The sequence below is a fragment of the Sphaeramia orbicularis genome, chromosome 4 (genome assembly GCF_902148855.1).
Source record: "Sphaeramia orbicularis chromosome 4, fSphaOr1.1, whole genome shotgun sequence".
Taxonomy (NCBI): domain Eukaryota; kingdom Metazoa; phylum Chordata; class Actinopteri; order Kurtiformes; family Apogonidae; genus Sphaeramia; species Sphaeramia orbicularis.
The window spans coordinates 41676544-41703118 of record NC_043960.1 but is presented as its reverse complement, the minus strand read 5'-3'; the positions used below and the strand labels follow the sequence as shown (position 1 = coordinate 41703118).

Sequence of the window (26575 nt, the reverse complement as noted above, 5' to 3'; positions counted from 1 at the left end):
CTTTAGTGTCTTCTTCTGGACTCATTCCTGAAGGTTGTCTTCAGTGATAATACGCCTTGGCAGCAGATGTGCTTCTTCAGTGCCAGATCTGACACTCCAGTGTGGGAGGTTGCCTTTTAACAAACTTGTTTTCCACATTTTTCTAGTAAACACTAGGTGCACATTGTGAAAGTAATGTCAGTTGTCACGAGGTTGTAACCAGAAACTAACAAACCTTTACATGTATAGGCCGGATCAAGATCTTCGTAAAAAAAAGTCACAATGCAAAACATGTATCGACCATCTTTATTTACCGACAGAGGTCTAATAGCAGGGCTAGAATTCACACATCTGTAGAGCACTTCAGTTGTTCCACACAATGAACGACTGTATTTCTTTCAGAGCAATTATGCAGTGGTGCCACTGTGAAAGCTACAGGGCAATGTCAACATTGTAAGGAAAATATCAGCACAGAACAGACTGCAGAAACAAACTGAAGCTGGGCTGAGTTTACATCTGAAAGGATGCATGAGTGGAGTGTGTAAACAGTCGCAAAAGGTCTAAGGGAATCCAGGGGACTGTGTAATAACACTTCCTCTCCATATTAATCTTCAAAGTAAAAAAAAAGGCATTAATTGACCTGAACATGGTTTGCTGTCATAGATGAAACGGCAGGGAGAAACAGCACCCGAAACACTACCCAATTAGAACACATGGGAAAAACTTCACCTTCAAGTTGATCTGTCAACAAACCTCTCACGATCAATGTAAATTTAGGAAAAGTAATAACCTTGTGTTCCCCAAAAATGACCTAATGTTCCTCCTCTAGAACATTTCTGTACAAAATAAATACAGATGCAAGCGCCATTTCATCAATGTATTCAAATGTAGGAAGCATCTCTTGATCATAGATCAAGTCATGTCCTAGTTGCACCATGTGAAATACAGTCTCTGAAAGAATTTATGAAAATAGTTAAGATTTACAGGCCGAAGATCGTAGAAGAATAGACCTCCTGTATAAAATATAAAACAATACCCCAGTGCGAAAAAAAGAAAATCCTTAAATCTCAATGAGTGAAGCTCTAACTTCATCAGAAACACCAGGTGTGGCAGAGCCTATGGGCTTGGGCTGGAGCTCCACAACTGCCTATCTTAAAGCAAGCAAGCAATGGCACACACCGAGCTTAACATACTCTTCTTATGCTTATATTTCAAATGCATATTTTCAAGCAGCAATTACAAAAATTTATCAATGGACAATGCATAACCTCTGAAAAAAATACTGTATGAAAACATCCCTGCTACTTTGTTTCCAAGTACAAAACCTCTACCAATAAGTTGCTCCAGAGTAGCAAGAAGTCCTTTTCTTTGTTTTTTTTTGTTTTTTTTTCTGTTTTTTTTTTCCATCTTCGTTTTGTTTTTATTGGATAAAACTCAGTTCTCACATTGAGTGCCACAGTTAATGACAGTTCTTCTCCATCATTTCACTTTGCTGAAGGATCCAGGAACATGCAAGCCTCGTAGTGGAGGTGCTCAGGAGGCTCCTGTAGGTTTGAGCAGCCGGGGCCTAAGCCAGGGCTGGGAAGGCCTCTGGGTCGTCCACGTTGGGCACAGACGCAGATGACTGGGAGGAAAATTAAACACACAACTTACACATGTGTCACAATGACAACAGAACTTAAAACTAGTGCAAGGCCTATTGATGCCAACAATTAAATTCACATTAACAACTCTCCTCCTCAGTACAATAATAATAACAGTAAGTACCTTATCGGTCCTTCCTCCACGAGCCGGCCTAGTGGCATCGCCGCGACCGCGACCACCCCGACCACCACGTGGTCCTCCACGCCCACGGCCTGGACGGCCCAGGTCTCCAAAGTTGATCTCCAGCTGGGACGTAATATCATTGGCTGGCTTTCGGAAGTGGTGTTCATCCTCTACCTACATCCACAAACAAAATAATCATTTATATGTGATAATGTGTTTGGGTTAATATGCTGACATGTATGATATGAGACTGAAAAGAATATGTACCAAAAGCAGAGGTTTTACCTTTGGCTCTTCAACCTCAGGGTCAATCAGTTCACCTTTCTTGTCCTGTAGAGGAGAAAATGCAAAATACAAACATTAACCAAACATGCTGAACAAAATCATGTCTCTACTCACAATTAATGGCTCTTAAACGATACAATGACACAGTTTATCAAACTATATGATCAGCTGAGTGCTGCCTTTCTTAGGACAAAATACAAGTCAAATTTCTTATCAAGCTGGCTCAACATGTGGACCTGGGTTCATTTGTTACTAACCTGTTTCATACAAATAAAAATAATAAATAGAGAAGATCAGAAGTATTAGCCACATATCACTAATTTACAGTTACTTGTGTTCACTGAGAGATCATTTTTGAGTCTTTGTTTTGAAGGACTTAAGTGATTTACATTATTTCAGGCAGGTATATATTTAATGTACTCTTGAGCTTGACATGAGTGATGTGCAGCCATCCAGTTTTTCCATTTCATTAAACAGATGATACTCTAGGACAGGGCAGTCCCACAGTTTACTCAATGACAACTCAACAGTAGGGGTTCATTGCTATTGAGGCTGGGTTTCCATTTTAGTGTAGATGTCAGTGTTGCACATTAATGTCATTACATTATCAAACGATCTAATTTAAGTTGAGCTTAAGGACCTGATCAGAGAAAACCAGAGGAACAGGTTTCAAATGAGTTATCTTACACAATCTTAATTGTAAGCGTAACTCTTAACACTGCCCTCAATTTGTGTGCCCATAGATAAAATATGAAATGTCTGCAGAGAAAACCAAGCTATTATTGTGACTCACCTCCACCTTGGACTTGTGCAGCACAAATCCTTTGCTCCAGTCAGCATCCCCCTCATTGGCCTTACGGATGTTGAAGTCCACCTTGGCCCGCTCCTTGTCCTGCATGGCCTTCCATTCATCCAGAGTCATTTCCTTAGGGCCTTCTTCCTTTACTTCCTCTACCTCATTCTCCCTTCAACAGACACAAACAAACACACTGTGAGTACTAATACAATAAAATATGGAATTATTCTTTCATTATTGGAAGACTATGGACTTCTCGAATGATCTTAGGCTGCAAATGTTAGAGTTTTTACCAATTATGAGAAACCCTGATCTTTTCATACTAGTCACAAAATTTTAAACACACAGCAACTTACTTGTTCTCAGAGTCAGCAGGTGGATGCTCCTCACCCTCAGGGTTCTCTTCAGTAAGGTTTGATTGGTCAAGCTCACTGTGAAGACAGAATGATAATATTGGACTCATCAATATTTAAGATTCAGTACTGCATAAAACTGGATACTGACAACTAAGCAATTTAATATTTGTCCCTTTGTGTTTACACATCTAATGATAAATTTGTTCTGTTTTGGAACAAAGCAGTGGTGTAGAGATGGTAGCGGCATTGAATAAAACTTAAAAACTGTCAACTTATAGTCATTTTTCATTATAATCAATCCCGATTTAACTACCACGACTTCTCTTAAAAAAAACGGTGCTCTACTGTATAGCAATTCAGTATATACTTTTTATACTTGTGAACTTACTTTAGTTCGTCCTTGACAGTGCCCCAGTTGTGAGATCCGCTTCCACCACGCTTCTCTTCACCTTTCAGACTACTGAAACAACATTTGCTTTAGCCAGGATCTCAACATATACATGGCATACAAAACATATACAAATAGTCTTAATAAGGTACTACAAAAAAAAGGTACATTAAAAACTGAAAAGTGCTTACGATCGGTCACTGCCGCTGTGTCTATCAAATTCACGCTTTCCTCTGGAATCAAAGCCATCGCTGCGACCCATGCCGCGTCCTCTTCCTCCACGACCTCCTCTGCCGCCACCGCGTCCTCTCATCGGTCTGTCGCCAGCAGGTCTAAAAAGAACAGATTTAGTCAAAAACCACTCCTATTTTGGAAGATTGAACCTAACTATTGTTTCGGCTATATAAAATAAGCTGGTATAGTGGCTACAACTAGCTGTGCCTTATTATAGGAACACCTATAACAGTGACCACTATTGTCCTGATCCCACTGCCTAATGACCACAATAATGAAATTTCCCCTAACAAACAATCATACAAATAACTGCAGTTAATAACAGGGATCCACAGACATTGACAAACATTAGCTATCACCATACAAAATGTAATTTCCCCAGTGGCCACAGCTTTCAGTCAGCTGCTATTCACAATATCAGTACTGGACTGGAACTTCATAATCATCAATCACAAGCATCCCTAATTACTTTTCTGTTCACTTCATGACATTGGTATAGTACAAGCCTATTGTATCATTTACATATCACGCACCTAATCAAGAGGCTTTTACTGACAGTGGAACAAATCTATGGGGGCAGACATGTTCAAAAATAACCTTACTACTGTAAAATATCGAAAGATCACTGCTAATTGCCAATAAATGTTAGGCACATCAAAAAGATGACATTAAAATCAAGTCTTCAACTCACTTTTCCACTGAGAACTCGCCTCCCTCAGGCTTCTCGCCAGCTTCACCAGCAGGCCTCTCGAAGCGGCGAGGGGGCCGCCTGTCCGCCGGCCTTCTGTCTGTGGGGGGGCGCCCCTCTCCCTGGGTGCCCTGGGGTCTGGAGCCATCACCCTCCGGCTTGCGGCCCATTCTCCTGATGCCGGCACCTACAGATGACCACAACAGGAGGATTAGAGGACAAACAGCATTGATAGCTGAGGACCCACTGCTGAGCCTCAGACAAGAGAAAGAAGAGTGTTATTGTTCAGTTTCAATGGAGCAAATGATTTTAATTAATGTGCAGAATTAAAAAATTATAAAACAGTAGTTAAGATCCATTCATTAAATTTCCTCAGCGTGCACTAAAATCTCAACGTTTAAGTAGAGTTTGTAGGATGGCCCTTAACTGCTATATACCATTTTGTGAATGCCCTCAAGGAATTAACTGTTTGGAACCACAACTAAATAGATTCTACTCTAACAAATAAGTGCTAAATTAAATGATCCGATCACTCTGTTTTAAGATCTACATTTTCTTTAAACCCTTTCTTGGTTTATTACTGTGAATGGCCCACTGTGGCACAAGTCCCACCCATTGCCTAATTCACCATCTACCAAAATAGACACCCTCCACACACTACAGCAGCTGGGCGCACCACAGTCTGCGCACCTGTCTCATCTTCTCTCAGGCAGCAGATATGAGTCAACTTTCCAGGCCAACATGCCGATAATGATCAACTAAACTCTCACACTCTGTTCCCACACTCTATCACATAATTAAGTTTTTAACATTTGCACTTCACGATATTAATATCCCCAGAAGCATGATAGGAAATGTAGCGCACTGAGGCAGGTTGACAGCATGCTCTGAGCACGCATTGTGCGCCAATGGGAAGTGGCAGTTAGTAGGTTGTGCTTTAACACGCCCCACAATGCAACCACGAGGTCCGTCACCCCAAGAAGCGGCGGTGTTCACTAAAGTGTGCCGACAAATACACCTGGTGTTCTGCCAGTGCACGGATCACACACTTATCTGTGCACCTACTTTACGATCAGGTTAACTTTGCAAGCTCTTGACCACTCCGGGTTAAACGCGGTGTAAAGAGTGATTACAACATACTTTGCCTTCAGGCGGGCCTGATCGAGAAAATGTCCAAACTGCGTGATACCTCCACGAGAAAAATATCCAAACAGAGGTACTGTTTGACCAAAAGGACGTTAAAAACAGTGTGCCTGCTTCTGCTCAGTGTCCGGGCTTTCAGCAGCCTCGTTTACAAGGCCGCTGGGGAAACGAGCCAAAACAAGTTGTCCTGTAACCTGTTTATCACTGAAAAGCTTAAGCCCCACATCTCTAATGTAACACACGGTACTATAGAAGTGACTGTTCCAGTAAATTACAGCCCACGGCTGCACAATAGCAGCCATGCGGACCTCATGCCATGGGGGCTTATGAACGGTTGCTAACTGGTGTGGACGTAACTTAGCGCGTTAGCCTCAAGTCCTCTGGCTACATTCTGAGAAATTCAGACCTGAAACACACAAAATGATTTTACCATCTTTCTTGAGAGGGACGGGGGCCTGGGTTTCCTCCTTTTTGTCGGTCAGTGGGGTCTTTCTGTCTTTCTGGGACTCCTTTTTCGGCTGCTTGGCAGCCTGGGCTGCAGTCTTGGCGGCACCAGGAACAGCAGCCTCCTTCTTCTTCACTTCGGCCTGCTTCAGCAGTTCAAATGGATCCGACTCATCGTCAAATAACTGGTCGAACCGATTGGTTATGGCACAGCCAAAACCTTCTTGCATTTGTCCGGGCATGATGGCGCCCCTTCAGCAGGATTTTCCTCCGATTCTACGAGGCTTGGTGCGAACACTTCGCTAGATGAAGCCACAAGATGGCTGGGAAAAGGACCTACTTCTCTTCCGGTGTGATAGACATCCGGGAACTCAGAGATGGCGCGGGTGGGGCGTGTAGTTCATTTAGAAGTGACATGTCGTGAGCGTAGATAACGAACCTTTCAGCGAAAAACCACACTACCCACAATGCACATCTCCCTACTGTTGTCAGTCTGTTTAGCTAAGCATGGGTGCTGTGATGCACACACTTGTTTGGAGTCCTCAGAGAAACTAACTCATACAGTTCATCTGTTTTAAAGCTTAAAAGTGCACAGCTGCTCTGTCGCCTCAATTTTATAATGCCATAATACTTTAACAAACTTTTAGAATTCAGAACAGGTACATCCCCGAATAAACTTACTGATCATGGAGTTACAAGGCAAGATACAAGTAGTCTTTCATTTGCAGATTTATCAAATGGTTATTGCAGAACATCCTACATTGACATGCTTTATTTATAATAGGTTTGCATACCAACCAAAGCTGGTCAGAAAAGTCAGCTGAGTTTTCATGTGGCATTACTGCTTCATTAGCTATTTTTAAACTTTGGAAAATAAGCTTTAAGAAACATTACCATGTGACTGGCTGAAATAAGATGCACAAGGGGGAAGTTAATGTGTAATTGCCACAGTAGATGTTTATAATGAAGCCATCAGGTGCTGGAAATTATAACACCTAGTTTTTCAGTTACTTATTATATTTGGCACTTTGTAACAGCACACTATTACATAGTACCAATGGCCTATTACTGTTAACATGATAAACAGTAAAAAAAAAAACAAAAAACAAAAAAAAAACAACAACACATCAAACGCTTGTGGTTCTAGGTTCAGGCTTGTGCTGGAGGTTTGCACTATAGAACTTCTTTGTAGCATTTATAATCACTCAACACCTTTAATATTAAACGTCTGTTAAATCTCATGAACACCGACAGAAACACAACAAAAGTATCTGTCATTGATCACTGATAATATTCTGGGAGTTGATGCTGCTGGTGTTTGACCTTATAAAGAACATTAAACCCTAACGGCTGATGGAAGGACCTGTTGGGAAACAACACTATCAGACTGTCAGAGACAAATGGAGAAAGTTACTTCAACCAACTCTTGCCTTGTTCTAAGGTCATAGAGGTATTCATATAGACAGCATACCAACACATCTTTTGGACACAACTTGAATGAGCTTTTGGGAGTGCTTAATTTGTGCATTTAATTTCAGACTTTTTCACTTCTGCAAAGATTTGGGAGGATTTTACATGTCAGTGCTATCACTAAAGGCTTCAGCTGTTCAGTCTTAGTTTTTTAATATTATACAAAACTTGGAGCACCCAATTAAAATGATGTGATATTTATGGGTGAGGTTGTTTTAGGTCAAATGGGAACATACACAATAAGATGACTGTTGCTGGTCAGTCCAATTTAATGTGAAGAGTGGGGTCATAAGAAAAGTAAAAGGTCAGCTTATGAAATCACTTACATGATTATTCCTATTTGTCTCCTATGTCTATTGCATCGATTTTCATAAATCTTGAAGGAGAGATATGATTTCTGCTTAGATGCAGCCAAATGCAGTCAAGTTAACTGGACAGCACTTCACAGTACAGATGGACAATGACTCAAAACATACTGCAAAAGCGACCCAGAACTTTTTTAAGGCAAAGAAGTAGAATATTCTGCAATGTCTGAGTGAATCTCTGCATCTCAACCCAATCATCTATTTCACTTGCTCAAGGCAAAATTTAAGGCAGGAAAGACCCACAGATCACTGTAGACAGCCACAGTAAAGACCTGGCAAACCATCATAAAGAAGGAGACTGTTTGGTGACGTCCATGGTTTCCAAACTTCAGGCAGTCATTGCCTGCAAAGACTTCTCAGCAAAGTATTAAAATGAACATTTTATACATGATAATGTTAATGTGTCCAAATACTTTTTAGCCCCTGAAATTGGGAGACTTTGTATGAAAATGGTCACAATTCCTAAATGTTTGGATATTTCAGTTCAGCCCCTTGAATTAAAGCTGAATGTCTGTACTTCAACATCATGTTAGTTATTTAATTTCAAATCCAATGTCATGTCAAGCAGAGCCCAAATCATGATGATTGTGTTACTGTCCAAATATTTCTGGGCCTAACTGTATGTTCTGTTGTGTACACTTTAAAAGGTAATACTTGCAATTGCTTCAATCATATTTGCATATTTTACTTATTTCTCACTATCTTGTTAAACTAACTCATGTACTTTGAGTATTTGCACATTTTCTCCTAAAGAAGTATAAAACTAAGTTCGTCTGAGAAAACTGGACAAGAAACTTTATGTTCATGCATTGAACATCCTCTTGAGTCATACTCCAGTCCAGTTGGTGGCATTAATTTACTACTTTAAGCGCCTTTAAGGAAGTTTGCCAACCGTCAAAAATGCCACAGAAGAAGACAACACGGGGCACTTAGTTAATGACTGTCAATGAGCAGGAGAGAACACTGGAGTTTTACTGAGGCAATGTGGAAGGTAATTTTAGATGGAAAGAAATGTAAGGATTCTCAGAAACCCCAGAACTTCTGGGGTTTCAGCACTGTAGCATGTGTTTGTTTACATCTGAGAAGTTAACAGACACATGCTACAGTGTTGTGCTGTAATGTGCATGAACACACTGGTTTGAACTGCTGCTTTACAGGTCAAGGTTCCTTACTTTAAGTTCACAGAGTAATCAGGTTCCACAGGTGTGCTTAAGCTCCTCTGCCAATGTGGTTGAAGGTGTAATCAACCAGAACACCTGTTCTTGGAGCGGTGTGAAACACCATGAGTCAGTGTGGCCTTGCTCATTCTAGTATGGAAATCCTACTTACTTTCAATCTCTTGGTCTCTCCCTTAGAAAAGGCTTTTCTCTGTCATCTTTCATGACAAGAGTTTTGTGAAAAAGAAAAACCCAAAACTAAATAGAGATCCATTCCAAGTTAGATTCAAGCTATTTAAATGTCCTATTTCCTTTTCTGCCTCTGTGCATAACTGTATAAAGTTATCCATGTAATGCTTTCATTTATGTGTGTTGCTGTTACAGTATTGTGTTTGAATAAAAAATAACCCTGCAAACTGATCATTCTTTATTGTGCTTTCTTCAGTTATTTAAGTTGTGTACACTTAGATCATTTTATTTATACTTGATATTTTTAAAATAAATAAACTTAACTAGTAGATATGAAGTAAACTGAACTTAAGACTAATGATCATGCTTACTTGCCTTTTTTGAGTGCAACTGGTTTCCGAGATTTGATTAAGTAAGATCAACTTGTCATATTTCACAGTGTACCACAACTTGCCTCACAGAAAACATTAAATGATGACTGAATTCGATGAATCATTGTTTTATGATATTTACCTTGAAATAATAACAAAGTCTATCTTATTAAAAAACAGTTTTGGCTAGACAAATATATAAAATAAAATACAATAAAAAGAAAAAACAAACAAACATACAAATCTGGAATCCGATGATGCCAACTGATCAAATAAGGACTAATGCTTTTGTTTCCATGGTAACAGCCAGTTAAACTAACCAGTGACACCAACTGACAAATACAGATTATTGGTTTTGTTTCCATAGTAACAGCCAGTTAAACTAACCAGTGATGCCAACTGATCAAATAAGGACTATGCTTTTGTTTCCATGGTAACAGTCAGTTAAACTAACCAGTGATGCCAACTGATCAAATAAGGACTAATACTTTTGTTTCCATGGTAACAGTCAGTTAAACTAACCAGTGATGCCAACTGATCAAATAAGGACTAGTGCTTTTGTTTCCATGATAACAGCCAGTTAAACTAACCAGTGACACCAACTGACAAATACAGACTATTGGTTTTGTTTCCATAGTAACAGCCAGTTAAACTAACCAATGATACCAACTGATCAAATAAGGACTAATGCTTTTGTTTCCATAGTAACAGTGAGTTAAACTAACCAGTGATACCAGCTGATCAAATAAGGACTAATGCTTTTGTTTCCATAGTAACAATGAGTTAAACTAACCAGTGATACCAACTGATCAAATAAGGACTAGTGTTTTTGTTTCCATGGTAAGTCAGTTAAACTAACCAGTGACACCAACTGACAAATACAGACTATTGGTTTTGTTTCCATAGTAACAGCCAGTTAAACTAACCAGTGATGCCAACTGATCAAATAAGGACTAATGCATTTGTTTCCATAGTAACAGTCTGTTAAGCCAACAATCATACTATTTTTTTTTTTTTTTTTTTTGTTTGTTTTGTAACTCACTTCACATCTGTAATATTGATACAAGACATGATGTAATAATGGCTCACTTACCCCTGATACAAATTAACAAAAGGTGTAAAACTTCCAGTGGATCATAATGTGTGTGTTTATGTGGTAGCAGTGTGGAAGTGTAGAGGAGTGAGTGTGTCGGAGGTCCGCGTGCCCTTCTAGTGTTCCCATTGTGACTGTCTCTCGCGGTACTGATATGGATATGACACGCGCACCCACAGTCGCTCTTACACCCACTGTGGAAACGCATCCCCTCATCATCACCTCCTCTACATCTTCCAGACATGACTTCTCCGGTCACCAAAGCCATGATCGAGTCCTACGCGCTCATGGTCATGGTTATGGGCACGTTTTTCGTCTATTTCTGCGGGATGGTTTGGGCTTTTTGTAACCCGAAACTGAGCGGGGCAGAGGAGGAGCGAGACACCGGCAAACACGCAGCGGAGCCCGGGGACGGATGCTGGGTGTGCGCCCCGGATCCTCATGGGAGAAATGTCAGATGCACCGCGCATCCTCCCGCTCCTCCGTACACCGCCCAGGGACCCCCACACAGCACATACATAAACTTCTGGGATGACACTGACAGTCTGTTATCCGACTGCACTGAATTCTGTCGAGAGGATCAGGGCATTACCAACCAGATTGAAGACAGCTCATCACAGACGGTATGAACCTTCTTACAATATCACATCTTTATAGACTGAGTGGAGAAGAAGTGGAGAAAAGTGGACCAGGACATACTTGGGTTTATTTAACTTTCTTCAAAACTACAACAACATGCACCATTCCAGGACAGAGTTAAGCAGACACTTTATTTTCCTCCTGATGTAAACAATAGGAAAAGAGAAAACCACACTTCAAACTTGGTCTTTGATTCCAGGATGTGTTTCAGCCAGAGGATCGGTTTCTGCCAGTGTGCCAGACTTCCCCAGTTAACACAAAACTCTCTGTGATATGTCAACATGATCCGGGTCCTGCAGGACTACAGTGGACATGCTGGGATGCTTTGTGTTTCTTCCTAACTTCACTTTCTAGTTGCAGTAGTTTCTCATACAATGCTTGTGATGTTTCCAAATCGATATCCATCTGGAAAAAGAGACAAATAAGCACTAATAAACACATTAACTGTCTTAAACTGTTTGTGTTCAGTAGTATGCCTGGCCTTACCTTTCGTGGTTGTGTGTATGTGTGGCCCAGTCCAGATGTTAAGCTGTGGTACTTGGCTTGTGGGTCCAGTGATTCTGGCTTTTGTTTGAACAGCCAAAACTACAAGAGAATCAGAATCAGAATCAGAATACTTGATAATTTCCAGAGGGGAATTATTGGTGGTTACAGCCGCTCCATTCAAGTATAATAAAAAGTAGCAGGAAAGAAATTATCAATACAAGAACAAAATTATCTATCTATCTATCTATCTATCTATCTATCTATCTATCTATCTATCTATCTATCTATCTATCTATCTATCTATCTATCTATCTATCTATCTATCTATCTATCTAATGCTTTTGTTTCCATAGCAACAGTCAGTTAAACTAACCAGTGATACCAACTGATCTAATAGAATAGAATAGAATAGCCTTTATTGTCATTGTGCAAAAAGCAAGCAATGAAATTGGTGTGGTACTTCCCACCCACAGTGCAAAAAAGAAGTGTAAACATATAAAAAGGCATAAAAGACAATAAATACAGTTAAAAGAAGAATAAATATATAAAAACTACTATTATTCCTATTGCACATTTAAAAACTGCTATTGTTCCTATTGCACATCTATCTATCTATCTATCTATCTATCTATCTATCTATCTATCTATCTATCTATCTATCTATCTATCTATCTATCTATCTATCTATCTATCTATCTATCTGTCTATCTGTCTGTCTGTCTGTCTGTCTCTGTCTATCTGTCTATCTATCTAGCTATCTAACTAACTAATGCTTTTGTTTCCGTAGCAACAGTCAGTTAAACTAACCAGTGATACCAACTGATCTGTCTGTCTGTCTGTCTGTCTATACCAAATATACATATTAAAATACTCTATTAATACAAGTGGTTCCAGGCACCACAAACCCCACCCCTCGCATGTATTGTAGCTTATTTTGGCATCGATCCAGCTGATGTCATCCTGTCCATGTATGTGCTGATGTCAGCATATCACTTGCCTCTATATGTGTGCCAAGTCTGAAGTAAATTGAAACAAAATTGATGTTTTTATAGACATTTGAAATTTCGCCCATTATAAGTAAATGGGAGAAAAAATAGATTTTAAATATTCATAAAAAAAATTGAACTTTGACCTACTTTTCTCAAAATGTAATGAGATATATTCTGGGTCACCGGCAATCTATAAACCCAGTTTGGTATGAATTCAACCAACAGTTTTGGCGCTAAAGTGTTAACAAACAAAGAAACAAACCAAACTAAAAACAATACCCCTTGCCTCCCCTTCAGGGGGCGGGGTAACAAAGCCAGTATCATTAGAAGAATTTGTTTTATGGTAGTATGTAAAGGGGTGAGAGTTTTACCAACCAGGGCTTCGGCTCCGTTATAAGGCATCAGGGTGAAAGTATTGGTGAACATTCTTATCTGTCGTCATAAAGAAAAGAACAGCCGATTAAGCAATGCTCAGTGGAGCTACAGACAAACAGCACGAACTGAACATTTGGTTGTAGGTTGGACTCACAAGCCAAAAGACAGGCATGAGCAATGTCCAGAGGAAGGCTGGGAAAGAGGGCAGGATGCCATACGTCAGGTTTGTCATCACAAAACCGGGACAAATCACAGAGGAGTACAAACCCTAGAAAGCACAACGACAGCTGGATCTGAGTCTAGACTTTCAGAGGTAAAGATGACCCCGCAGATGAATGGCATGCAGTAGCTGACCTGTTTGTTGTAGTGTGTGTTGAGCGCCAGGCTGAGCAGGTCAGAGGCGTATTTGGAGGAGCTGTAGGGTTGGGAGCCTCTCTGGTGTTGAATGTCTTCAAGGTCAAAAGCTGAGCGGTGAGCGTTACTGGAAGAGGTCCAGATCAGCTGCGACGTCTGGCCTGCTTGGCACAGGACTGGCTCCAGCTCCCTGACCTGGGCAAGACCACAAGGGACCAGTACAGGACAGTAGTCACACTTCACATAAACATCACAGAATACAGGTGGTTTCTGAAAAATGTAATCTATAATCTTAATATAGTTGTGTCAGAAGCAGATGAGCACTTTACAGGTTTATTTGTCAAGGATAGTCACTATTTTTGATATAAAAGGTGTAGAATTTATGCAAGGGCGGCAATTTCATACTGCCTTTAGTCATGCACTACGTCTTCATATAGATTACAACCACAAAAGAAACAGAAGTAGAAAAAATAAATTTCAAGTTCTACAGTCTGACATACTGCACTTATACTTCTTATGTTAATATGTCTACAACTTATAGAGTTTTATTACTTAATACTATTATTATTTTTTGTATTGTTTATTTGCACGACCTTATGCATGCAGATTTGGGATGTGCATGGGATAAGACCTGGGATCAATAAAGATCTATCTATCTATCTATCTATCTATCTATCTATCTATCTATCTATCTATCTATCTATCTATCTATCTATCTATCTATCTATCTATCTATCTATCTATCTATCTATCTATCTATCTATCTATCTATCTATCTATCTATCTATCTATCTATCTATCTATCTATCTATCTATCTATCTATCTATCTACCTATCTATCTATCTATCTATCTATCTATCTATCTATCTGGCTGGCTGGCTGGCTGTCTATCCATCTATCTGTCTATGAAAAGTCTAAATTAAAAAAAGCAGGATATTATTGTTTCATAATAGACAGTATGAACACAACATATATCATGTGCTGTCTGGTCAGTTTCATTCCATTTGTAAGTATACATCCATTCCTCACATTCAGGCTGCAACACATTCAAGAAACGTTGGAAAAGAGGAAAGGTCGGACTAATATTGAGTTAAAATACTGAAATAACAAAGTGATTTGAAACAAGTGATTGTAATCATGATTTGATATAAAAGCAGCATCCAGGAAAAGTCTAGTGCTTTAGGAGAAAAGATTCAGATTCAGATAAACTTGATTGATCCCTAAGAGAAATGTCCTTTGGTTCCAGGAAAATCAGTCTGTCTTCATTCTAAATATGGTTCCAAGGCCAGTTATTCAACAAATCTGTGAGAAAAGTAATGAAATAAAATTCCTCAAAGAAAGATGGAGTTTTGAATATTTCATCTACTACCTTGCAGAATAATAATATGGTTTGAATGCTGCTCTGTCCTATTCATGTGCCGTTGTGTCCTTGGGTAAGATACTTCACCCACCTTGCCTCAAATATCACTCACACTGGTGTATGAATGTTTGGTGGTGGTCGGAGGGGCTGTTTGGTGCATATTGGTAGCTATGCTTCTGTCAGCCTGCCCCAGGGCAGCCTGTGGCTACAAATATAGTTTAACACCACCAGTGTGAATGTGACTGCGAATGAATAATGGATCAATAATGTAAAGGGCTTTGGGTGCTTGTCCTTGAAAAGTGCTATTGAAATCTAATCCATTATTATTAATAAAGAATGAAATGATTCAGGGAATGTGAATGTATGAGTGTGTAAAGAGCAAGGCACGACAGCACATACACTGTCATTTATGGGATTATATAGATCCACATTCTATCAGTTACACAACCACAACCTCAGAACTGCTGTAGAAAATACCTGTCAAGCACCTCAGTACAGAATTCAATCCATAAAAGCCAAAATGTCCAAAAGCGTTGCAGACTTCTGTGGCCTTTGAGGCATCTGTGATGGACCAGTTCACTCAGTGGAAACATGTGCTCAGATGAATCAGTATCCAGGTGTTTGAAGGTGTTTTTTTTCTTTTTGTTTTTTTAGAGGATATGAATGTGTGTGTTCTGGGCCAAACCATCCAAATCCAGACTGTTACCAAGTCTAGAATTCATGGTCCGTCATGGTCTAGGGCAAGGGTGTCAAACTCATTTTCTTCCGGGGGCCGCATTCAGCCCAATTTAATCTGAAGTGGGCCGGACCAGTCGAATAATAGCATGATAGCCAATAGATAATGACAACTCCAAATTGTTTTAGTGCAAAAAATAACGTTCAGTTATGCCAATATTTGCATTTACAAACTATCCAAAATAAAAGGATGTGAATAACCTGAAAAAAACAGAGTTTGTTAAGAAATATAAGTACAATTGTATCAATATTATGCCTCGACTTACCATTTATACATACAGTATGTACAAAACATTTAGTAATAGGCAGAAAATTGTTAAAATTGTACTTATATTTCTTAACAAATTCTGTTTTTTGCAGGTTATTCACATCCTTTTTGTTTGGATAGTTTGTAAATGTAAACATTTCTATAATTGAATATTATTTTTTCCACTAAAACAATTTGGTGTTGTCATTATTTACAGGTTATTATGATATTATTTTTGAGTTTGATGCCCTAACTTACACTTTGCAAATTCATTCCACGGGCCAGATTGGACCCCTCAGTGGGCCGGTTTTGGCCCCCGGGCCGCATGTTTGACACCTGTGGTCTAGGGTCATGACAGAGCCCTTGTCACTTTACAGGTACACTGAGATTTTGGAGGAACACACACTGCTTCAAAATGACAACTTTTCCATGTATATTGCAACAAAACAGTGCAAAACCAAATTCTAAAACATTACAAAGGCCTGGCTGAGGAAGAAGAGGGTGCCGGTGCTGGACTAGTCTGCCTGCAGTCCCCGTTTGACCCCATACAGCTGCACATCTTATGACTTTACAGGACGAACTGGACAAAATTTCACCTGAAACACTTCATTATTTGCTGTCTTCTGTCCCTGATGTCTTTTAAATGTTGTTAAAAGAAACATTAACAGTGGTAAATTAGTAAATGCTTTATAACTTTTTCTTGGATGGGTTGTATCCTGACTGTCACGTATAGATGCGTCTGAGATGACCAGACATGAAATATAAAATGTTCATACCATCTACAGTGAAATACAAGTGAAAGCACATTTTAATACAGTTGTTTTCTTTGTTAATTAGCATTTTCACATTGTCTTATCATTGTCTTATTGGAGGTGCACCATTAAGCAGTAAATGTGTTCTTATTCAGTATCAACAGAGATACTGGATATATAACTAGAACATCTTTACAGACCTTCTCAGTAGTTTTCCCTCTGAAGACAATTTAATCATAATCCATCAGTAAACACACTGTAAGCAGAATACTGTCTTCAGTGACCTTAAGGCTAGGACAGATCTCACCATTAATTTTTAATGCGCATTGTTGCTAAGTTACATACAGATCCAGTGTCACTGATATTTATTTCGCTGAGGGTAAACAATTCAGAAATAATGGGTCTGCCTGCAGAAACAAATTCTATGTGCTGGATGTGTAATACATGTAATATCATTTTGTAGATAAATAAGAAGTGACTCACTAATAAGAAGTGACCAAAGAGGTTGGTTGCAAAAACTTCCTGCAGGCCATCAGGGGTGACACTGTCCTTCTGGGTCAAAATCCCCTCTCCGGTAGCAAACATGGTAATGATTTTACTGTGGTAAAAGATGACAGAAATGTAAGCATCAAAGGAGAGGATAAATCAATATGAGAAATTAAAAAATATAATTAACCCTTGTATTATCCTTGGGGCCAAACTGACCACATTCAATGTTTCTCATTCAAAAAATAATAGACTTTTTTTTTTGCTTCATATTTCACGACTTTTCCTCATTTGATGGGAACAACCGACTAACTATTAAATCATCACGATGATATTTTTTCAATGTGCTGAACACATATTGCCCACACTGGAGTTCTTCTGGGGTCAGTTTGATTCCACACTGTTTCATCTGCTTAAAACGTTGATACTTCTCGTGGCGTGGGCATGTGGGAAACAACTGGGCTTGTGAACTCCTGCCAAAATGAGGAAGCCAATGTAGGCCTGTGAGATGATCACATCCACGTCTACACATGCCTCCCCTCTAAAATTATCATCAGCTGGGTTATTTATGTATTTATTAAGTGCTGTTAATGCGTTCTTTTGTTGGAAGCTCTAGGGATGAGTCTGGGTTCGGCTCGGTCTCAAAGTTGACAAAATTTATTCAGATCACAAATAACATGGACACTCAGCACTGAGGATTCAAAGAACAATGAGCCCAGAACATAAGATGGATTGTACATTTATCTCCCTATGGGCGGGCTCACCCGTACAAATGGGTTGGTCTTTAACCCTTTCATGTATAGTGGTCACTACAGTGGACCGTTATTCTCCAGCTGTTCTCTTGTATATTCATGGATTTTGATGTTTTAGTTCCGTATCAGCCAACACAGTGGACACCTATGCACCATCCCATACACTGTGATTCATACAATTAATATAACTATGCTGTTCTTGATAAACCTGATCTGCAGTAACATATTTTAGTGTAAATCAATTGTTAATTGTTAGACTATCATTAACAGTTTTTTGTTGTTTTTTTTTTAAACAAAAAGGTTTTTTTTTGCATATTATCTACATGACGTGCATAATAACTAGTATTAGAATATGTTAAAATGTGAGAAAACATCAGATTAGCAGCATTAAAAATGTCTTAATTTCATAGTTTTCATATGACTTTCTGCTATTGGGTCAAAACACAGTATTCAAAATCTCTCTGACGGGACATTTTACAGACAATCTGACAGATTAGTGTTGCTAAATGACCCACATTTTTACTTTTAGATTCATTTTTGCTTTAGTTGGACCATAAGGGATTATCCAAAATGAGGAGCTATTTTATATTGAAATAAATGTTGGAATGGCAGTCAATTACAGTTCCCTCTCTGACAGGATATTACTGTGTTTTGACCCTATTGGGTTTAAAATACATGTTTATTTACTTCAAAAATTAAACGCATAGTGTAACCGAGTGGACATTTTTGTAACTACATGAAAAAAAAAAACTAACTTGATCCCATTGCTTTTTTCATGCCTAAGGAGGAATAAAAACACTCTTGACAAAAAATCTTGACGAAGGTTCTCATAATTCATGCATGAAAGGGTTAACTTAGCGTTATCTAACTAGATCAAGCAGAGGTGGGGCCTCAACTCTAAGTAAACTTACACCAACAATAAGTTTACTTCTTATCACCTATGTGTGACAATACTATGTGTGTGAATGTGTGTGTGTTTAGACGTGTATCTAAAGGAAGAACAGAAGATAATCAACTCCTATGCATACAGATGTTTTCTATCTTAACAAGCTTAACATACTGACCAACTATTTAAACTAGAACAGGGTAAAACATAAATCTGGTCACAAAGAACTCATCACTAATGTTATTAAAATAAAATAAATTAAACATATGAATCTTATGTTAAAACATTAACTACTAACTAATAAAACAATTCATCCTAAAACTTCAACATCTGAATTAAAATTATATTTCAGTGCTAGACACAAAAACTTGGTCAACAATTTTACATAAATCATTTTCTGGAGGCAAATATCCTGGGGTCAGATTGTCCCCTAGGGTAAAGGTGTTAGTAATATTTGAGGATAATAGGAGGGTTAAACAATATTTCCAGTGTTTTGTACATATTCAGTATACGTCTACAATCAACTACGTACCTGGAGAAGAGGCCTTTGAAAAAAGCTTGTACGTCAAACTGTGGGTTTGGCATGATGCCTGCGTTCAGGTAGAGGTAGTCCAGTCTGTTATACCTGCAGCTCACCATCACAATGACAAGATCATTTATTCAGTGGTTTGTTCAAAGAGATGGAAGCTCTAGTTCTGATTGTAGATATGTAAATGTGCATTTGACTCCCGGTGTGCAGTAAGTTATCTTCTCACCTGAGTCTGACCTCCTGTGCGGCGCTGAGGACTGAGGAGATGCTGCTGGTGTCCATCTGCAGCAGAGCCACGCGGGCCGTGGGGTGAGAGGTGAGCAGGGCCGAGCGGGCGGCCTGAGCCCTGCACATGTTCCTGCAGGCTAAACACAGCTGGAGCCCCCCTGTGTCCTCAGACAGCAGACGCTCACAGAGGGCCAGACCAATGCCACTGCAGGAACACACACACACACACACACACACACACACACACACACACACACACACACACACACACACACTGCACTGTCACACCACTGATCAAAAACAATACTATGTACAAGTGGCCAAAGGGATGTGTTTTAACCTTTTCATGCATGAATTATGAGATCCTTAGTCAAGATTAGTCTGAGTGTCTTTATTCCTCTTTAGGCATAAAAAAAACAATGTGATTGATTTTTTTTTTTTTAATGAACCTATTATTCATGGAGTTGCAAAAATGTCCACTCATTTGGACACCATGTGTTTCATTTTGAAGCAAAGAAACATGTATTAAAGGGTTAAAAAAAAGGAAAAAATTAATGATTATTTGATATGTATCATTAGGGCTGACCATGATTTACAAAAATAAAATCAAATTAGAGCAGAAAAATAAATCAATACATAATATTTAATAGTTTGATTTATAGGTGTGCCTTTTTGGCACACTTGGTGACATGCTAGTATTTTTGAACATTTGACCTTGCGCCAAAAATAATTATGCAAATTAACCAATGTTGCTGTTAATCACTGACATATGCCAGGCTGCAAAAATCAAATAATATGTGATTCAATTTTTATGTCGTATTTTGAAAAATAAAAATAAAAATCATATTTTGTGTTTTTTGCATCAAAAAATGTAGTGACATCATGATCAAAAGAGATCATTTAAGGGGTTAAAAAAAATGTAACATGAATGATTATTTGATATGTATGATTAGGGCTGACCTTGATTTACAAAAATAAAATCAAATTAGAGCAGAAAAATAAATCAATATATAATATTTAATAGTTTGATTAATAGGTGTGCCTTTTTGGCACATTTGGTGACAGATGCTAGTATTTTTGAACATTTGACCCAGCACCAAAAATAATAATGCAAATTAACCAATGTTGGAGTTAATCATTGACATATGCCAGGCTGCGAAAATCAAATAATATGTGATCCACTTTTTATGTAGTATATTGAAAAAAAAATGTTTTTGTGTGTTTTCTGCATCCAAAAAAATGGTTTGTTTACATTACAAACATGGCATTTAAAGGGTTAAAAAATTTGACAATTATTGAGTATTTGGTATTTCTATTTCAAGTTGATGAAATAGAAAAAAGTGTAAAAGAATTAAAAACAAATTGTATGAAATTTTTTTTGACATTATTCCACACGTGTGCCAAAAAGGCACACTTGGTGCTTAGTAAGGACCTTGCTGGATGGGATACCAGAGGGTTAAAACACAATATCAGAAAGTGATATCCTGTGTGAAAAGTATGAAATAAAAACATTTTTGATGCAGCTAATCTGATGTTTTGTCTCACATTTTACCCTACTCTAATACTAGTTATTACTCACTTCATGGAGATAATATAGAAAAAAAACCCTTTGTGTTTAAGAAAACTGTTATTTACAGTCGAATAACAATTAGTAATTGATTTACAGTCAAACATGTTAATGCAGATCAGGTTTATCAAGAACAGCAAAGTTCCAGTACTGGTATGAATGTCAGTGCACGGCATGGTGCATAAGTGTTCACTGTGTTGGCTGATATGGAACTAAAACAACAAAATCCATGAATATACAAGAGAACAGCTGGAGAACTGTCTACTGTAGTGACCACTGTGCATGAAAGGGTTAATCCACCTACAGCATAAGCATTGAATGTTACATAACAGTGAAGCGCTCAGGAGTGCCTTGACAAAAGCTCCAAATAAATACTGAACTAGAAATAATTATATAATCCTGTAATGTCAGTGTAATCTCTACTTCTCTACTAGACTGCTATTTATTTGATCAGATCTGAATTAAAAGTTTCAAACTCTTTTTAAAGTCTCACATCCTTTACACATAAATCCAGACTGGAGGTTTATAATGAGAACAGTAAATATAGTTATTACCTATTGGCTCCTGTTACCAAAACCACCTTATTCATCCTTCTGGTCCAAACAGCTACACCTCTACAAAACGCTTGAAAACTAGTCCAATGAGTGAATTCAGAACACTTCCTGTGTGTAATGCATTCTGTGCTCCACCTGCAGGCTGTGATTGGACAACACAGCAGTTCTCAGCCAATGAGATGATGGTAACAGTCAGCTCAGCTCCAAGGACAGCCCACAGGACATGAAACATTCAGGAGTTCCAGATGAATAAATTATACACACACTCTCAAATAGATTGAATTCCCTGTTAAAGTTTATTTGTATTCTGTCTATCAATGTACAACTTTTGTTTACATGGATATAAAAACATTCTGGCTGAAAAACATTTTGGATACAAAGATGTAATAACACTAAACAAATCACACCCGGGCAGGGGGGGTTGCAATAATAACATTTTTACAGCTATCCATGCAGCCGTGGCCTCCTCCACCGTGTACAGTATAACACAGAGGGCTGTAAATGACAACCAAAGGTTTGGTGACCTGATGAAAAATCACCACATGCTTCATGTTGGGAAGAAATACAAATCTATTTTCAATCCAATTACTGCTTTATGAAACTTGCAGAAATACTTTGCATAGATCGAGTCAGGAAAGAAATGATGAAAGTACTTTGTTAACCCATAAAGACCCAGGGTTATTTTTGTGGCAGTTCCAAAATATTTTTATTTTTTCCTCTATATTTAAATTTTCTTAAGTGATTGATCACCCTTTATTATAATATTATCCTCTGTATTTTGTGGGGGGGGGGTTCAGTCAAAATTATGTATTTTTCTATATTTCATTCACTTATCATGTAGATCACAGGTGTCAAACATGCGGCCCAGAGGCCAAAACCGGCCCACTGAAGGGTCCAATCCAGCCAGTGGGATGAATTTGCAAAGTGCAAGTTTGGGCATCAAACTCAAAAATAATATAATAACCTATAAATAATGGCACCACCAAATTGTTTTAGTGCAAAAAACGTTATAACAATAAAACATTAAAACAACAATAACAGAATTTGTTAAGAAATATAAGTACAATTTTAACAATTTTCTGCCTGTTACTAAATGTTTTGTACATATATATAAATGACAAGCCAAGGCATAATATTGATACAGTTGTACTTATATTTCTTAACAAACTCTGTTTTTTTCAGGTTATTCACATCCTTTTAGTTTGGATAGTTTGTAAATGTCAATATTGGCATAACTGAACATTATTTTTTGCACTAAAACAATTTGGAGTTGTCATTATTTATTGTTTATCACGCTATTATTTGACTGGTGCGGCCCACTTCAGATTAAATTGGGCTGAATGTGGCCCCCGGAAGAAAATGAGTTTGACACCCCTGATGTAGATGTTCATAAAAGCTTGGACAAAAGTTGAGGGTTATTGTATCAAAAACAGAGAAAATTCAAGAAATAGTGACTTTTTCTTCAAAGATATCATTAACTGAACATAAAACCAAGTGTCTCCATCCACTGTCATTGATTCAACTCCATGGGTTTTTCAGGTGAATCTATGTTGTAGAAGATGACGGTGTTTCCACGGTAACTACGGAGCCCCTGAACATCTACATGGGTCATGTCTGATGACCATGAAAAGACGACAAACTGTATTTTACACCAGTTATTTACATGGATTGATAGGTTTAGTGGTTCAGAAGTTGTTAAACATTTTAGATCAGTAAATGCTTTTGGTTGCCAGTGGCTGTTTGGGTCTTCATGGGTTAAAGTAACCATACGAGTGTTTTAGAGGCAGGGTAAGTGGAGCAAAGGCCCCTGATAAGAAAGCAGAGTTTATAAGTTGAGTTCAACTGGTAAAAACAGTGGTATGGAGTATGGACTTCAAGCTTCTGTAGAGATAAAACAGAACATGCACAGAGTAAAGGCAGACTGAAACAATACAATGTCATAGACTTTAGATGCAATAGTTGCATTAAGAAGTTTTGTAAATCATAAAAATGTCTGGGAAAGTGATCTGCAGCCATCTTTTACCAATTAAACATATCTTCATCCCGATTTAAGATGAGACAAATCACATCTGCAAATACGAACACCCTGGTTTAACTTTCACAACACAATCTCTACAACATCGTTCCAACTGTAAACACATACCTACATACACACAATAACAACGTAGCACATGGCCAAAACACAGCCTACATTTCTGATAGCAACTTTGAAAATACGATCTGAGAAAAAAAAAAAAAAAAAAGCACTGTGAAGGTTTTTGTTTGCTGTATAGATGCAAGTTATGAGCAGGAAAATGACTGCATTAAATCACATGATACTCCAAACTCAATTCAAAGAGCATATTAATACACAAATATATCACCATAACAAAACCAAAACAAACACATTTAAACATATAAATATTCATACAAAATTACTGATATTAGAGTTTTATCTACTGAAAATACACAGTCATATACACATCAAACCACCGTAGGAAAACTGCAGGGAGATGAGAAGGATGTTACACTGAGTTATTTGATTATTTGTTGGTATTAAAAACATGTGCAGTTTGTCTGAGAAATTGAGATGAATTACTTAAAATAAAAGTAACAATATGGGTTTGCTGCACTTTTCCCTCTACATTCAAGCAGTCTTCCAAAAACTGTTGTTTGTATTATTTCAAACATAACATGGGAAGTTTAATCTTAAAAAAATGAGATTCATATACAATTTAAAAAGTGCCGAATGTTAATTGCTACATTTCAATTTTCCGTCCTCAACACGCGTCTCAAAAGTCATGTCCTCAATCAATGGAGTTTAAAGTACCATAAAAGACAAGAGATATTTTCAATGAAACCTGTATGTTTATAAAACACTCAAACTGACACACACCAGTTGTCTCTGACAGTCCATCTTTCTAGAGTTTACGTCCATGAAAACAGTGTTTACCAAACCGAGGCCTGGAGCCCACAGGTGGCCCTCACTCTGTCTTTTTGCTGAAAGACGTTTAGCTTAAACCTGGACTGTGTGTCTGTGTCTCCCCTCGTCATGCTTTGGGAACCGCTGTCTCCGACGCCGCCCTGTCTTAAGGTTGTCTGTCGAGGAGGGCTCGGTGGATTTCTTGAAACGACGGCCGCTCCTTCGTGTTCCTCTTCCAGCAGCTCAGCATGATCTTGTAGAGTGAGTCTGGACACAAAACCGGTTGAGGAAGGTAGATCTGCACAGCAAGGAGCAAAAAATTACCCAGATGGCAAAGAATGTTGGTAAGATAATGAAATAATATTAAAATTAAGTTCAAATAATCGTTAAAATAAACCTTGAAATCAATAATCAACTCATGTCAGATGATGATTCAAGTATAAGTGCAGATATGTGTGTAAAAAAGAGTGAAAAGTAAAAGCAACAATTCATCTTCTTTACTCAAATAAAAGTGAACAGAAGTAAAATTAGTTTTTTAAATCACTTCCGTATTGTTTCATTTATTTTGTCATTTTCATATTCTTAACCCTTAAGGACCCAGCGTTACTTTTACGTCAGTTCCCAAATGAATTTTTGTCTATTTAACCTTCCTCAAGTGATTTATCACCATTTATTGTAATATTACCTTCTGTATTTTGTGTTTTTTCAGTGAAAATCAGGTGTTTTCCTGTATTTAATTTCCTGATCATGTAGACGTTCATACAAGCTGAGAGTAAAGTAGAGGGTTATTATATCAGAAACAGAGAAAACTGAAGAACAAGTGACTCGTTCAGTAAAATCTATCATTAACTGAACATAAACCAAGTGTTTCCATCCACTGTCACTGATCCAACTCCATGAGTTTTACTGGTGAATTAATGCTGTGGAATATGACGGTGCTTCCACGTTCACAACGGAGCCTCTGAACGTCTACATGGGTCATATCTGATGACCATGAAAAGACGACAAACTGTATCTTACACCAATTATTTACATGTATTGATAGGATTAGTGGATCAACAGGTATTAAACAGTTTAGATCAGTTGATGGTTTTAGTAGACGGAGCATGTTTGGGTCTTTATGGGTTAAATAAGTGCCCAGGGGCGAGGACTTTGACTGTATAATGATGCTGATGCAGAAGTATCCTATAGTCATGGCTGCTGGGGTTTGGCTCCGCCAGCCCTGGTTCCCATATGCTGCCTTCATGTGCTATGGGGATTACGGTAAATACTACTTACAAACTTGAAAATTGTATATAAACGCCCCTCCTTTTGTATTTTCCACTGGGGAAGTGGGAAAAAATTTGATACATGAGTTGCTGAGGTGAAAATAACCTTTGAACTTTTCAACTTGGCAGAGAGCAACAGGGGTTAATCCAAGTGTTTTTCAACCTTGGGGTCGGGACCCCACATGGGGTCACCTGGAATTTAAATGGGGTCACCTGAAATTTCTAGTAATTGCAAAAAAAACCCAACAACAACAAAAAAATTTACTAATAAAAAATATATGGTGAGTTGAGAGAGACAAGCCCAATACATAAAAGACATGACAAACTCTGCAGCTGAAACTGAAACACTGTGGTACTGTTTATCTTTCAAATGCTCATTGTGGTCAGTTTAAAATACTGCAGTTCTTTCATAATTCATAGTTTGAGTTATTGTTGGTTCATTATTAATTTTCAGCCTTGTAAATTCAAGCTGGACTGACTGTACATATCCTGACCAAGGAAAAAAAATTCTCACTTTGTGCAGTAATCTCCACCTGGCTTTTCTGCCTCCGTCCATATTAATATACATTATATAGACTAAATGTCATCTAAAATTAACATTTATTTGCCACACAGTATAGCAAACTATTACATGATCAAAAACAAATTAATTTTAGCAAAAAATTTTTCCATTTCGAATGTCTGGGGTCGCCAGAAATTTGTGATGATAAAATGGGGTCACAAGCCAAAAAAGTTTGGAA

General features: G+C 38.1%; 3 protein-coding genes across 14 annotated transcripts in view; all 3 read right to left on the bottom strand.

Annotated features, from left to right (window-relative positions):
• Nucleotides 1-269: 269 nt before the first annotated feature.
• On the bottom strand, nucleotides 270-6440 carry serbp1a (SERPINE1 mRNA binding protein 1a). Of its 8 annotated transcripts, none has more exons than XM_030132317.1 (9): nucleotides 6067-6440; nucleotides 4497-4680; nucleotides 3763-3903; nucleotides 3572-3643; nucleotides 3184-3258; nucleotides 2819-2999; nucleotides 2014-2079; nucleotides 1747-1920; nucleotides 270-1603 (listed from the first exon to the last, which is right to left on the bottom strand). In XM_030132317.1, the coding sequence occupies exons 1-9, from the start codon at nucleotides 6320-6322 to the stop codon at nucleotides 1547-1549; spliced, it is 1206 nt and encodes a 401-aa protein (XP_029988177.1). In that variant the 5' UTR covers nucleotides 6323-6440; the 3' UTR covers nucleotides 270-1546. The 8 variants fall into 8 exon arrangements, with proteins under 8 accessions (XP_029988177.1, XP_029988179.1, XP_029988182.1 ...); XM_030132319.1 differs by having other exon boundaries at nucleotides 3572-3640; XM_030132322.1 differs by having other exon boundaries at nucleotides 2032-2079; nucleotides 6067-6439.
• A 4971-nt stretch (nucleotides 6441-11411) lies between these two features.
• hsd17b7 (hydroxysteroid (17-beta) dehydrogenase 7) lies at nucleotides 11412-21762 on the bottom strand. The gene is made up of 9 exons (XM_030132326.1): nucleotides 21666-21762; nucleotides 19543-19749; nucleotides 19320-19412; nucleotides 17147-17261; nucleotides 13569-13763; nucleotides 13369-13482; nucleotides 13215-13271; nucleotides 11851-11949; nucleotides 11412-11769 (listed from the first exon to the last, which is right to left on the bottom strand). Exons 1-9 carry the CDS (start codon nucleotides 21698-21700, stop codon nucleotides 11641-11643), a joined length of 1044 nt encoding a protein of 347 aa, XP_029988186.1. The 5' UTR covers nucleotides 21701-21762; the 3' UTR covers nucleotides 11412-11640.
• Nucleotides 21763-23559: 1797 nt separating this feature from the next.
• ddr2a (discoidin domain receptor tyrosine kinase 2a) overlaps nucleotides 23560-26575 on the bottom strand; it is a 44205-nt gene continuing 41189 nt past the window's right edge. For all 5 annotated transcript variants that reach the window (XM_030132288.1, XM_030132289.1, XM_030132290.1 and 2 more), the window contains one exon: nucleotides 23560-24865. In XM_030132288.1, the coding sequence (XP_029988148.1) occupies nucleotides 24734-24865 (132 nt within the window). In that variant the 3' untranslated portion in view covers nucleotides 23560-24733. The remainder of the gene's footprint in view (nucleotides 24866-26575) is intronic.